At 39.6% G+C, this 15,985-nt stretch overlaps 1 protein-coding gene across 1 annotated transcript; it reads right to left on the reverse strand.

The window, feature by feature from the left end:
• Positions 1 to 1,199: 1,199 nt before the first annotated feature.
• On the reverse strand, positions 1,200 to 9,207 carry syt4 (synaptotagmin IV). The gene is made up of 4 exons (XM_055633294.1): positions 8,804 to 9,207; positions 7,037 to 7,872; positions 5,777 to 5,897; positions 1,200 to 5,149 (listed from the first exon to the last, which is right to left on the reverse strand). The coding sequence occupies exons 1-4, from the start codon at positions 8,835 to 8,837 to the stop codon at positions 4,836 to 4,838; spliced, it is 1,305 nt and encodes a 434-aa protein (XP_055489269.1). The 5' UTR covers positions 8,838 to 9,207; the 3' UTR covers positions 1,200 to 4,835.
• Positions 9,208 to 15,985: the final 6,778 nt, after the last annotated feature.

A 15,985-nucleotide genomic window follows, 5' to 3' on the forward strand; every position in this document is an offset into this window, starting at 1 on the left:
TTGCAATGTTTGACAAATTACAACAGGGTATTTCATTTCCCCATTGCCCCTTGCAATGTGTAAGGGTTATGCTTAAACTAGAATTTAAGAAAGGCTATATTTGAAAGTGGACATGAGATACATGTGCTATTAACCTGCATCCATGCAGCTTACTGCTCACTAACTTTGTGCTGTCATCAAATTATTGCACTGTTATCTTTCAACAAAATGCCAATGTCCTGCATAGCTACCACAACTTGATTTGTTGATGTATACAGGACAAATTGCAACCTTCATTGTCCATCCTCAACTGCACCTGAACTGAGGTGGAAGTTAGAAATCAACCACATTGCTAAACCTAGAGACACACAGAGGCCAGACTGGGTAAATATGGAAGGAAGAACCAATGAGTGTCAGCTATGAGTCCCGAATGAAAGTGATTGTTTGCAAGTGAGTTGTGGAAACTGTGTTGAGCAGTAAACTGTGCGGATTGCAGCAAGACTTTGAAGAGGCACTCAGTTTAACCACTCATGTAAAATCATTGCACATTCTGCATCGGTATATCCAAATGACTGAAAGCTATTTCCACGACCACCCTCACTGTCTTCTGGCTGTGCGCTCTAGGGCATGCCCTTGACCCAGGTTCTCATGGATACAATATATATCTCCTGCTTTCTATTCTCCTTACCGTCTTCATAAACATTGAAGTCCTGTTCACGGATTCTTAATTCACCTTCTGTAAATGATTGCCTGTCAGTACCTAATCTAGTTGCCAAGCCCATCTGTTGGAAAGAGTAGGCTGGCTCCAAGTAGTACTGACTAGCCTTAACTTGTGCTAACCGGTCACTATGTTAGCTCTCCATTGAACCTTTCAGGCAATAATAGCATGATTTATGTTGCTTGGATAATGCAATAACTGTAAATAGCAAGCACCATAAAATTAATATCATGACTACCTTTCCACTGAAAATGGATGTGTTGATCAAGCATCATGAACACATGCCCAATTTCAGGGAATATCGCATTTAGTAAACGTTCTTTGTTTTATCAGCCATTAAGAAGTATTATCAGATGTATAAACAAATTATGTACCACGTTACAGGATATTTAACATTGGTAGTGAGTTTATTTGGAAGAAATTTGAATAGCACCTTCTTTTTGAAAAGTGCTCCAAAATAAATCATATTGATTGTGCGATAACATATCTAACACAAAATAAATCAATTCATGTAGTGCTTTATTATTTTTTAACACACACAGAACACAAGGGCACAAGACCTCAGCAGAATGGCAACATTTTCTCAACTTTTTTTAAAGTTTTGATTGGAAAAGAAAACTTGTGCACCATAATCTTACATCAACAGCACAAAGAAGTATTAAATACAATTGTCGCCAGTAATTTACATTACTACCACAATATGTGAATGTGCGCATTCTTTTAATTAATTGATTGTAAACACATTGTAATGCAACATACAAAACATATTACGTATACAGAATTACACCGTATAGATATATATAATTCTGCAACCTTTAATGCTGGAGGTTTTGAGTAAGTAGTTTGCCACACATCATCATTTCAAACCACACACAGTTACAATTTTCAAAATTATTCAAAACTATTTTACAAAAATTACAACTGCAATTGCAATGCTTTGAACAATGTTGTGAAATTAAAATTTGATAACATGAAACATTTCAAATTCACTGGGGTAAAAGTATTTTATGTAATTCTGAAATGTGAAATTAAATTAAAACAAATTCTAATTTTTGATATATTTATCAGATCCAAAACTGAGACAACATTTCAATTAAACTCTAGCAGTTTGTAAGTGGTTGTTCTATGATTCTGCTGAGTTAATAAGTTCTCCGATACGTGATTGAAGACTTACCAGCACTGAATAATTGTTAAAATCAAGCATTTATTGATGGATTGGTGTCATTTGAAGAAAATTTGATTTAATTTGACAATCAATAATAATTTAAAATTCTAGCCTAATGATTACATTCTAACCTGGTTTAACATAGTTTATTAAGTTTAAAAAATGAGAAACTATAAAAATAACATAAATTCCTTAAATTGCACATACCAATAGAACTTATGATTACTGAAGTAGCTTCAGGCAGACTTATCTTTTCCCATGTGGTGAGACTTGTAATCCCATCCTGCATAGCAATGAATAGGCATGGTAGCACAAGGTCTTCAGCTTAGTAATATATTTCCAGATGGCTGAATTATGGTAACATGTCTTTATGCAGTGCCTTCAGATTCCCTTTGATCTGTTCAATCTTGCCAAGCCAAATTCATCTGTGCTAAAATGTTCATCTGAACAATTGTAAACACAACCACTTATTCCTATACTACAAAAGTATATTTTATCTAACATTTCCCCTCATATTTATTCTACAAAATGCATATAATGTTACCCTACAGATCACCTTTTCACAAAGTATTCCTAATCCCTAAAGTGAGCCTGGCTTGATGTTTCCATCAAAATACAAGAAATTTGGTCTCTGGCAGTGTGCATGCCCAAAGCAGCTTAAAGATATTTGGAGCCCTTTTCTCTTTAAAAAAAAACGCAAACATATAATGCTAAACATAACAAGAAAATGGAAGCCATATATAGTAAACATAAATGGCAACATATGGTCACTCAAAATTTGATCCATTAAGATTCAAAGTGAAGAGATCAATAATGGTACTGAGTGCTCATTAATGTTTCAAGCAATGATTTTTCCTGGAACTATAAGGATCAGTGACAGAAAAAATTCAATTCACTAAATGCATTGACATTCAAGATCAAATAGCATCATTCTGAAAGCTATAATCACTTTTTACTCTCATTCTGTATCATTTCCTTGGTAGTAACTAATGATTTTAAAGTTGCATTCTGTTCCTGCATCTTTTAGGGTTGCATCAATAGTATACTTAATCATTAAATATACTACATGCTCTCCTACACCTGTCACTGAGATCTAGTTTAAAGCATCATGCATAATAAATGCATGGTTCACAATGCATTTACAGTAGCATGATTTACACAAGCTGGATGACTGTACTGTAGTTTCAGAATGGAACCAAATGAGACCATATTTATAACAATATGTTCAACCTGATGCTATAAAAGGATAGATAAAACAGTTATACCTTTCTTTCAGTGGCCTACCTTTTACCAAATTTGCTCTGAAAAGAGCTCACTTACATCACATATAATGGCATTTTCTCAAAGTAATATTGGAGAGGATTTGTCACAATTCAATAAATAAAGAAATATCATGACGTAATTGAAATCAGTCCACCATGTGTATGGTTTCCTATTAAAAATCAATAATTTTTTAACTTGCAAAAAAGATTTGGTGAAAATAACATGTATGAAATGTAATGGAGTATAATTATATCCTGACTGTGATGCTGACCATCTTTCCTCTTAGCTTTTCAGGTCAGCCTTTTGGGATATGCCACAATTCTTCACTGTGTACTTACTTCAATCTGCAGTGTTATGAAGCTTTGGTGAAGGCAGAAGAAAAAACATTATTTTTCCTTTGTATTTTGAATTAGCCTATGAGCAGATTTAGTGAACCTTATGTGCATCTATTTTAACCACAACATTAACTTGTTTATTTCTATGGCATCATGAAATCACACAGAAACAACTTTTGCAATAAAATAATATTAATTTTAGTATGCCACTGCTTCCCAGATACAGCTGCTATGTAGATGGCACTATTGATATATATATGTTCCATACAAAATAATACAATGTATAAATGATAGTGCATTTAAATGCCCCAATGATCTGAAAATGGATGAAACTATAATATAAAATCTATTAATATGAATTGCCATTCTTCATGTTGTCAATCATTTATGATACCACAATTCATTTAAAACAAATAGTTTAGGGGTAAATACTGTGCTTCTTGTATGGAGAGATGTCCAAGCTATAAATGGAACACATCTGATTTTGGGTATGAGGAAGTGATATCAAGAAATACTAGCTTAGACAAAAATGCTGGAGAAACTCAGTGGATGAGGCAGCATCTATGGAGTACTATCAAGAAATACTAGGTCAAATACATCACAATTAAATTTACTGTAAATTTTACTCCATACTACAATTATTTCAACTTTAGGAAAGCATATCCCACTGCAAAATGATGATATTTTATCACTGGCCATGTCAACATATCTAGCTATGCCCAACACCTTTTTGAATGACAATGATAACAATTTCAACTGTTAATATATTAGTGGCGTGTTGTGTTTTGGGTCATTGGTGACAGAAACTTGGTAAAACTTTCGATATTAGCTAATGTTTCACCTTAGCTCATAGATAATTTCATTTAACCAGGTGTGGAAAGCAACAAAACAACTGTGCTACCTGGACTCTTCCCCTCCAATATATTTGAACATTAAGGCAACACATAACCTGTTTATATATTTGTTTAGCTTCTTGAGCTACAAACATTGGAATGGCTTTACTTCAGATATCCCCAGTTCACTCAAAGTGTTACGGGCTTCCATTGCAAAAGATATCAGCAAATTGTAAATGCTTCTTACATCCTAAAAGTTTAATCCCCAGAAACATACTCCCTAATGTGAACAGCCACACAAAATGCGAACATACATGCCTACCATTCTACTAGCTACCTTGAATCTATTTATAATGTTAGCAAACAAGAGAGCAATGCCACATCATCTTATACAGTACAGATCACAATATTTACCACAATCAGATGTACAAATTATGTATATTTAGTATAAATTGAAAATTCTTCAGAAAGGCTTTGGGTTGGTTAATGCACAGCTTGTTCCTTGCCTACCAAACAATAAAGTCCAACCCTCCATTTTGATGCTAACCATCACTCAGACAATGCCATTTGGCTATTTGTCGCCTTGGATGCTCACAGATCTCCCTCCAATGCTCTCCTACTGTCCCTTCTACTGATGTTCCCAGCACGAGGCGCCCAATAATTTCATTCTTCATCATTCTGTCAAAATCAATGACCAGGAACTCAACACTGATGTTTTCAATCCCCTCACATGGAATGTCAAAGACAAAGAGCTCATTAAACACTGGATTCAGGGTGCACTTCTTAACATGGGTCTTTTTCTTTGATATTCTTTTCTTATCATGGTAGAGGTTGACTTTGACGTAAGGGTCAGCAGCTGGCAAGAAAACAAGACAATACATTTGTTTTAACTTTTCAAATTGTGCTTTTCAGTCTTTCATTTGACAATATATTTTCACAGCAGATTTGAATAGCAATTAATCATAATTAAATCATCAAATGTTGGAAATATCTAACAGGTCAAGCAGCACCTGCAAAAAGCAGAACCTCATCAGAACTGATCACCAGCTTGATACATTGAACATGTTTGACAGCTGCTGCTTGATGAATAATTCAAGAATTTACTTTTATTTTAGCCACATATTTTTATTTTAGAATAGAATAGAATGCCTTTAGCAACATATGATTAAACTATGTCATGATAGGCTATTTATAAAATAGGAATCTACTTATTTTATTCAATCAGAACTATTGGGCTTCTATATCACAGATGATTAACAGGTATCTGCATATTGTAAAATTGAAATTATACTACAAATATTACATTCACAAAATTAAAAAAAAATATTTCCATGTCTATGTATTCTGTGATACACTTTAGATTTAATCAGAGGCAATAAATACATACTAGAATAGATATTCAGATGCATATAAAGGCTGATTAATGGGTCTGTTTTCTTAGTTCCAGCTGTATTACTGCTGCTAATCCTATTTGGATAATTACCTGATAATTCAGACACATCATTTTTCGGCAGATGACGAGCTTTTAGTACAACAACAGTCAGGGTATTGGTGGTAGATTGATAGCAAAGGGACACTAATAATTCTCCACGACCCACTGATTTCTGTGAATGAACAAAAGAAGACACATGAACAGACTTTCAGAAACACGCTGTTATCTCTACACAGTAGATCTCCTTGCTGCTCTTTGTCAGGTACCACCCCAACACCTGACAGAAAGATTGGCCAATATTAGCCTTGATACCTTGTTGAACATTATTTGAATTAGAAGCCCACATTTTAAATTGCCATGTATCCCTTTAGTATTTTTTATGTTTTAGAAAATATCTAGATTTAGAAAAAAGGAGATGTGATTATCAATGTTTAAGAAGGAACTGCAGCTGCTGGAAAATATAGGGTAGACAAAAATGCTGGAGAAACTCAGCGGGTGAGGCAGCATCTATGGAGCGAAGGAAATAGTCAACGTTTCGGGTCGAGACCCTTCTTCAGACTGATACAAACTGGATTACATTATCAATGTGGTACTTTGTAATATTTATGCAACTAATGCTATTCGGAAGTATCGAGTCGCATTAGTATTATTTTTTTATCTCATCTATCTTAAATAACTGCTCGTTCTGTATTAGGTACAGAAAGGGTTATTTCTCAGTCGTTAGACTGATACTGGAATACGAGAACGGCACTTATTCTGATTAGACAAATTCTGCCAATGAAATACGGGATTATGCCAAGTAAGGTGGGATGCGAGGGTGGAGGATAGACGGCGGCAGGGACCACCTGGTTCCAGCATTCAGGTTTTATGCCGTGAATTATATCTAATTATTCACCTCCTGGATTTGGAGATGATGTTCAGTGAATGTTTGGTTCCGGTCTTGGGACAAATATCGATAAACATTTAACAAAGGACCAGTTTGCAAATAAAAGACGTTATTGCAACTACTATTGTCAGGATGCTAATTATAACATAGGTGTCTACTTATTTTATTTAATCATAAATATTACTTATATATCAGACTAAATGTTATCTGCGTATATGTATTCGCTTCCAACAAATTACATTTTAATAACCCTCATTTATGCGATTTGACTCGCTCGCTTTCATTTTAATCCTTTAAAACTCCAGTCTTCCTGTACCCCAGACGTATGCCCCGGCGCTAACCTAAACTCTCCTTCAATAACTGAACACCGAGCAAAGCGCACATCGCATCCCTCCTCCCTGCAAGGGGTCCTTTCAAACATTTACCCGACAGTTTCTCCTGGTGATGTCCCTGTTCATCTGCACTTTTCCTTCCGTGAGATTGATTCCTGACATCGGCACCAACACCTCGCCGATGACATCGTCTCTCGAAAACCGGTCGAAACTCAGCACTAGGAAATGAAGAGACAGGTCCTGCACTTGGCTGTAAGGGATGCCGTAAAACGTGAACGTTTCGTCAAAAGCCGGGTCCAGGGTTTTCCGGAGGACGCGTGTTTTGACTCGGTGCTTCTTGTCTGGCAGGATGGAGATTTTAATGTAAGGATCAGAGGTCATGGACTGCTCGTCCATGGCTGGCAAACCGCGGGCTTCTATAATGTTCACCAGCAACGCCTTCTTGTCCAAGTTGTACTTTAAGGAGAATCTCAAGGATCCCAGTTTGGGTCCACGGTTTTCCTCTTCAGAAGGAGCCAATGACTTGTCCGAGGCGGAGGTCTCGGATGATACACTGTTATTCTCGCCTTCTGAAAATGCCTTGGGGTGAACGCTCTCGATTTCTGGGGAGCTCCGGACTTTGGCTGGAGTTTTCGTGAAATTTCCATTCTGATCACGGCTCTCCAGGTCTAAATGGAGCGAGTTCTTTGGCAGTTTGGCTTTTGAAGATTCCTTGTCTTTAGAGTCCGATTTGTCATCGGCCCCGAATTTCTTTTTGTTGCTAAGATTCTCAGGGTATATGTCGACTCCCTTCAGCATGTGAACGAATTTGTAGGGAGGGGTTTTATTAGATTTTGAAGATTTGCGTTGACAACAGATCCACGCAAACATGGACATCGTAAATATCAGGGCAAACGCACTGGCTATCCCTATAAGAGCAGGTATACCATCTGGAAAAACAACCGTTCAATAGAAGTATTAATGCATTATAGTTAAAGAGACATTTTTTTAAACTTCAACTATTAAACCGATACTGTATCCTGTATCAATCAGATATTTTTTTTATTTGAATTGTTTTTTCTAATTACAGCCCAAGAGCTCAGATTAAATAAACGTATGAATGATGCAGAATACTATTTGTAGTGTTGTGAGCTAAAATTGAAATTTGTAGCATTTTATGAAAAAAAAATGTCTCTCCAGTAGGTAACTATAGGTGAGATTATTCAAATCAGTATCATTTTACCGCATTGTCTTATCATTATAGCTGATAAACAGCGGCAGCCCGAGATAATGTCTAATTAACAAGGGGAATCCGCATGGATCCGATTAGCCAGACTCCAATTAGCGCTCCCGTACCCAACCCGTCCCAGTTTGACAAACATGCGGGTTTTTGTTTTCCTAAAATGGACAAAAATGAGCATACGAGACAAGCGGGGAACGAGCGAGAAACAGAGCGACAAAAATCAAACAAATAGAAAACTTTCACGGAACGAGAGACACATGAAAGGAATGGAAATGGGTAATTGAAGCCCAGACCAGCTGAAGCTGCGGATCACGTCTACAATGCCTCGCGAGTAAGCGTTACGGTAGCAATATGTTCAGCCAGTCTTTGCCATTTGCTCCATGGGCAAAGTGCATCTGTGGCCGTGTTGTTTCCGGCAAAGTATTGCCACCTTTGGCTGTTTATTGGTGGTCACACCTTGCCTTTTGCTCCGGCTGAGCCGATCTTTACGGAGCCCGAGGAGGAGGCATGTTGCGACCACCCTAACCTATAAATAAACGCCCAAATGTGGCCACACGGTGCAGGGCCACACGGTGCAGATATGGAGGCCACGCACCTGGAGAGTGAAAGCTTATCGTTAAAGATTCTTTTAAGCTTACCAAGGCTGTCCCCGCTCTCTACAATCGGAGCCATGTCGATCCTTGCTCTCTCTATCCCTGGTGCTGAAGAACACAACGCACAGATTTCCTTCTCTTCTGAGCCGATAGCTCGTTGTTTTTTTTAATGTGGTCTGCAGAAGAATGTTCCCTGGGGGAAAAGTGGGGAGAGGAAAGGGCTGGCGGCAGAGTGGGGGTTTTGGGAGGGGATGTTGTTGTTGGGAGGATGAGGTGAAGCTCCGACACCGACTGCTGCAGGTCTGAAGAGTCGCAAACACTGTGGACGTGGTTGGCTGGATGACGTCTTTTTGACGAAGCGCTGCTCGAGTTGAGCTCTTTTACTCCCTGAGGTATTTAAATTCCTACCATCAGTTATGTTAAATGGCTGTAGCCTGAGCTGTATCAGCTCGGAGGACATTCATGGGAGGGGCCTCTTTATTATTTTTTTTTATTTCGCGTCGTTTAATTTCTCATGGGGAGGAAGAAGAGAACCAGCGGGGTGGGTGGGGAGCAGACAGCGGCTGACTCACTCACACCAGCCACACTGTCTGTTGCCTGAGACCCGCTGAACGTGGGAGCGGCATCTCTGCACAGACTGGCCGCCTGGGCACTTTTTTTTAATTTAGTGCGCGATTAGCACGGTGCCATCAATGCACTTTAGACGAACAAATCTATTTTTAATTCCGTCATGGTTAAAAGTTTTTTTTTTTTTGCGGTGGGGGGAATAAAAAAAGATTAATGAGGCATGGATGTATTTCAGACAGACACTAGACATTATGCAGTATCCGAATAGGGCGCAAGCCGTCCCACTCACACACTGACATCAATTTAGCATTTTTCAGTTGATCGGGGAATTAAGGTGGGCAGTGGTTATTGATGTATCTTCGCAAGAAGGCGAACACACCACCATCTGCTGGTTGAAGTCATGCAATGAGTCAGATATTCCATTGACGCTGCGATATTTCATTCAGAACTGACAAGCTTAGACCTCTATTACGCACGTCTACTTCAGGACTGCAGTATGTTACGCTTCCCTCTTCAGGTTATTCAAATATTTCACTTACTTTATCGACCAGATATCCGAGTTAAGACAGTCTGATGTTCAGCTGTTTTTTATTAATACTTAGTTCAAACAGTATCATTTTGAATTAAACCCCATGGTCATATATTACTTTAAATTAAGATGGTAAAAAGAGGGAAACTTATAAATCCTTGCGTTTTCTGGTACATAAAAAGGATGTGACGTTATGTCCGTATTCACAAATAATCGCCAAAAGCGACATAATTCGATTTTTAAGGTATCTCTGTGGAATTAGCTATATTGTATACATGGATAATGTATTTTTGGTGAAGTCACAGATGCATCACGTCAGGGCCATGGATAATTGCAATGTCCAATGATAGATGACTGCAAAACAACATAATTATCTCCAGCAAAGCACAAAGTGTTGGAGTAATTCAGTAGGCCAGGCAGCATCTGCAGATGGAACACATATGGGACGTTTTGGGTCGGGAGCCTTCTTCATTCTGATCTGAAGAAGGGTCCCGACCTCAAACTTTGGCCGGTCTGAAGAAGGCTCCCGACCCTAAACGTCGCCTATCCATGCCCTCCACAGATGCTGCCTGACCCGCAGAGTTCTTTCAGATTTTTTTGTTTTGCTCAATATTCCAGCACCTAAGTTCCTTGTGTGACTCCTGCATTATCTGCAGAATCACAGTTTAACTGCATCCTGGAAACAACAGATAAAAGAACCGTAGGTATCAACCACAAAGTATTTAGAAACAATAAATATAACAATGTAAACACATTTTTTCTGCACGACGTACAACATATTTTCACATCACTGCACATCACTTGACAGTATAGTGAAAATGGTTTACAGATCAGAGTGTTAGGGTTTATGGGGCAAAAGCAGGAGAATGGGGTTGAGAGGGAAAGATAGATCAGCCATGATGGAATGGTGCAGGAGACTGGATGGGCCGAATGGCCCAATTCTGCTCCTAGAACTTATGAGCTTATGAAGGGCAAAAAACAAACATATGGAGTTAAATGTCAAGCTTATTACAAACTCCTAGTTGGATCGTTTGGACAGTGTGCTAGGTTTTAAAATCCCTTAATATGATCCGTACATGGAGCCATATTTCAGAGATAACAAGAATAGTAGGGTTTTTCTATGTGGAGATTGAACCACCACTGTTCCTGAAAATTAGGAGGAAATTATTAATCTTTAGTCAGAGGGTGGTGCAGTTTTGGTCCCCTAATTTGAGGAAGAACATTCTTGCTATTGAGGGAGTGCAGCATAGGTTTACAAGGTTAATTCCCGGAATGGCGGGACTGTTATATGCTCAAAGAATGGAGCAGCTGGGCTTGTACTCTCTGGCGTTTAGAAGGATGAGATCTCATTGGAACATATAAGATTGTTAAGGGTTTGGACACGCTAAAGGCAGGAAACATGTTTCCGATGTTGGGGGATCCAGAACCAGGGGCCACCTTTTAAGAATAAGGAGTAAGCCATTTAGAACGGAGACGAAGAATTAATTTTTCTCACAGTGGTGAGTCTGTGGAATTCTCTGCCTCAGAGGGCGGTGGAGGCAGGTTCCCTGGATGCTTTCAAGGGAGAGCTAGATAGGGCTCTTAAAAATGGCAGAGTCAGGGGATATGGGGAGAAGGCAGGAACGGGGCACTGATTGGAGATGACGGTGCTGGCTCGAAGGGCCGAATGGCCTACTCCTGCATCTATTGTCTATTGAATCTGTGGAATTAATTGCCTTTGGAGGCCAAGTCAATGGATATTTTTAAGGCAGAGATAGGTAAATACTTGATTTATATCGGTGTCAGGGGTTATGGGGAGAAGACTGGAGAGTGGGGTTAGGATGGAGAGATAGATCAGCCATTATTGTATGGTGGAGTAGACTAGATGGGCTGAATGTCCTATTTCTGCTCCTATCACTTATGAACTGATGATCGTGTGTGTGTTACATAAACTCCTATGTTTCTGCTGTTTGTGCTCGTATATAAAATTCCTTTTCCCAGGAGTATACATCACACTTAACTTACTGCTGGTAGCTAATGGCCAATGGGACCCTTGGTGATGTCCTAATTTTTTGGTACCGTAATGTTGGAAATGATGGAGTTCAACATCACAATGTTGTGACTAATTACATTATATGAAACGTATTTTATCAAATATTGACTGATATTGTTTGCACAAAAATACTGAGTATGTGATTAGGACCGTCATTTTGAAAATTGTGATGATTTATTACTATCAAAAGCTACTATGCTGCAATGAAAGTAATAATTCTCATTTCGGAAGTGGATGATCGTTTAATAAAGTCCAACGTATGTTCAGCATAGTCGTTTGGTTGAAGTAAACTTCAATTAGAAATACTTTATTGCCGCTTGTGACTAGGCACAGTGACATTCTTTGCTTACATACACAATGTATACAAATAGCGGCCACCTACGGTGCTGACAGTTACAAAGCATGCCGGCTCCCTTTTTTGTCCCCCCTCCTCCCAGCAATAAAGTCCTTACCACTGGCAATCTCATTTTAATGCCATATCACTATAAATGAAACTCATCTTGAGCCTATGTCCTCTGCTTTTAGAATTCTCCATCCTGGGAAAATGTCATTTAACATTCACTTTATCCATACCCCTCATGATGTTGAACACCTCAGTAAGGTAGCCCCTGAACCTCCTATGCTCCAAAGAAAAAAATGTCCCAGCCTCTCCAACCTTTCCCTGTAACTAGCTTGCAAGCCCAGGTAATTTTCTGATGAATCTCCCTGCACACTTAATGACATCCTTCCTATAACTGGTCAACCAAAACGGCACACCGTACTCAAAGTGTATCTCACCAATGACCACAGATGTCTGGTATTCTAAATATTGGCCCAATAGCATGCTGTCTTGGATACTCCTGTGGTATGAACATGACACAAAGGTGTTTTATTTGGCTGATAAATTAGTATTGGTGTTAGCACAACAAGGTGGAGTAACTCAGCGGGACAGGCAGCATCTCTGGAGAGACGAAATGGGTGACGTTTCGGGTCAAGTCCATTCTTCAGAGTGATGTCACGGGAAAGGGAAATGAGAGATATAGATGATGATGTAGAGAGATAAAGAACAATGAATGAAAGATCTGCAAAAATAACGATGATGAAGGAAACGGGCCATTGTTAGATGTTTGTTGGGTGAAAATGAGAAGCTGGTGCGACTTGGGTGGGAGAGGGATAGAGAGAGAGGGAATGCCGGGGTTACTTGAAGTTGAAGAAATCAATATTCACACCACTGGCCTGTAAGATGCCCAAGCGAATAGTTATATACAAGTGTTTTCTAATGCAGAAATTATTTTAATCTTCCAAAATCTATAAAAATAATATTTTTAATTTCATGAGATCATTTATCTGATAATAGATTCTGAATATTTTTCAGTACATTCAAATGTCAGTTCTTTAACAAGTTTGGCTGCAGATTATTCCAGAAGAATGATTTAGCCTGCTATCAAACCATTGCTGGGTTCACTGCTTTCCATTAACAATGAGAATATAATGTGTTGTGCAGGCTACACTAATCAGAAGATGACTGCAGGATTTGGTTCAGATCAATTACTGTAAATGGCCCACTGCTTACTGAGGCAAGCCAGACAGAACCATCCCACAAGGGAATCATAGATATAAGGAGCATGGAAACAGACCTATTGAGTCCATGCTGACCTTCAAACACCCATTTTACACTGGTCACATATTATTTTTTTCACATTCCAATCAACTCCCCAGATTCTACCATTTATTTGAAGCAATTAATACTGGCTGTGCATCTACGAATCCACACATTTTTCAAATGTTGGATAAAATTGGAGCACCAGGAAGAAACTGACATAGTCAGGGAGATAATTTGTGAACTCCACACATACTCATTGAACCCAGGCCTCTGGAGCTGTGATGCATCAGCTTGACTAGCTGTGCCACTATGTCACATTGTCGTGTATCACTAATCGAGAATGAAGATCAAAAAGACCAGCAATTAAAAAAAAAAAAAAAAGTAATTGCAAAAAGTAAAATACAGAAGGAAAGTCGAACAGCCCTCCGCTGCTGCAGAATCCATGATTTTCAAAATGCACTTTAGCAACTCACCAAACATGTTAGCAGCGCTTCCCAAACAAATCCTAAGGTACAAAGGCAACAGATACTTTAGACTAGACTTTGGAAATACAGCGCGGAAACAGGCCTTTTGATCGCTCTGACCAGCGATCACCTAGTACACCTAGCACTATCTTAATCATAGAGGGAATTTACAATTTTTACTGAAGCCAATTAACCTACAAGCTCTACATCTTTCAAGTTTAAGAGAAAACCGGAGTACCCAGTTAAAAAACAATGCTGTCACAGGAAGAGAGTACGAATTTCGTACAGACAGCACCCATAGTTTGGATCAAACCCGCGTCTCTGTCGCTGTAAGGCAGCAACTCTATCATTGCGCCATTTTGCCGCCCAGGGGCGGAAATTCGGGGGAGGGGGGGGTGTTCCAGGGGACACGTCCTACCCCCCCCCCCCCCCCCCCTGTTTTGAGAGGTGGGGGACGATTCCCCTCATTTTTAGTAATCCGGATTTTAAAACCCGGTGAAATCTCCGCTTTCCGCGAGACAGTGGGGGTGGGACTGCTGATCGAGGGCGCTGATTGGAAGAGAGAGACATCAGTCAACAGACAATGGGGGCGGGACATGATGATTCAGCGCCATCATTGGAGGAGGGAGGTGAGGGTCAGAGGTGGAAGTGGGGGTGGGGTGGAGGGAGGGGTGGGGGTGGGACTGTGGACAGAGTGCGGTGATTGGAGGAGGAGGATGTGCCCTGGAAACAGACCTGCACCTCACCCGCAGCCAGGATCGATCCCGGTCTCCGGCGCTGTAATCGTTGCCGAACTGCCACTGGACCATCTCCGTCCCCACCCAAGTGCCTCTCCCCCCCACGCCTGGGGCTGGCCAGAGACGTCGGGAGTCAGATGGGAGCGGTACCCCCAGGCCCACAGCTAAGGCAGAGACCCAACTCATCTCTGCCTGTCCCGCCAGGTTAACCTACAGCCTTGCCTGGACTTGCGGGAAATATAGCCCAGGTTTACTGCCAGCGCGGAGAAGCAGCGCTGGTGTCCCGTCAGTTCAGGCAGGGCTGTAGGTTAACCCGGCAAGACAGGCAGAGTTGAGTTGCCTTTAGCGCTGGATTGAGCCTCCGAAGCCTCGTGTGTGTAAGTGTGCGCGGCTGCCAAGAAATTGTGTCCACCGGTCCTCTCCATATTTTGATAGTGATTTCCATGCCTGGTGCCACCTTACAGTATATGTAAGCCATGACCCATATTATCTTTCAAAATGTATATGATCCTGACCTAGACATGCAACACTGTTTCTTTGTTTGGTTAAAATTCTTTAAATCCCTACCTAATAACATTGTTAAAATACCTTCACCTCATTCATTATGGTGGCTCACAGAGACTGTGCTCTCCATATTCTCAAGGGCAATTAATGATGAAAAATATATGCAGATAATTCTAATGCTGTTCCTATAGGGTGATTTCACCAAAGTTAAAATGGGCGTAGATCCCCCCTCACGTGACCAAAAAATTTAACTGGAGGACATATGTCACTTCGGTACATGTAGTGAATGGGGAAACACAAACTTTTACACCCGTTAAAAACATGGAAAACGGCCGATTTTTTAGCTGAAATTTTCTGTGCTAGTCGGGGTGACGTGAAGCACAGCGATCTAAATTTTCAGGCAAAAAAAAAGATAGAAAGTAAGGTAATTACAAGAGGGAACTGAATGTGGAAAAACAGCGGAAGTGAACAGCCGACATTTGCCGTGGAGATTTAAAGGTCCAGAATATCGGGAAGATGATATAAACAAAATAAAAACTATAACATACTGAGAGTGAGCTTCATTTAGTTATTCTCCTAATATTTTCAATAGTGTAAATCAAGATGAGAATGCAAATCCTTTCAATGTTTTAGATTTGCTTATTTATAAATATCTACAATATTGCAATAGAGACTGAAAACAACAAAATGGCTATCAGAAGGAACGAATTACATGCTTTATATTTATCCTATATTTTAAATTAGATATTTTTGGTAATGTCAAAGAGAGGTTATTCCAGTCAGACAGTGTTCTAGTTGTTATCTAGAGGTCA

This window comes from Leucoraja erinacea, chromosome 1 (genome assembly GCF_028641065.1).
Source record: "Leucoraja erinacea ecotype New England chromosome 1, Leri_hhj_1, whole genome shotgun sequence".
NCBI classification, from domain to species: domain Eukaryota; kingdom Metazoa; phylum Chordata; class Chondrichthyes; order Rajiformes; family Rajidae; genus Leucoraja; species Leucoraja erinaceus.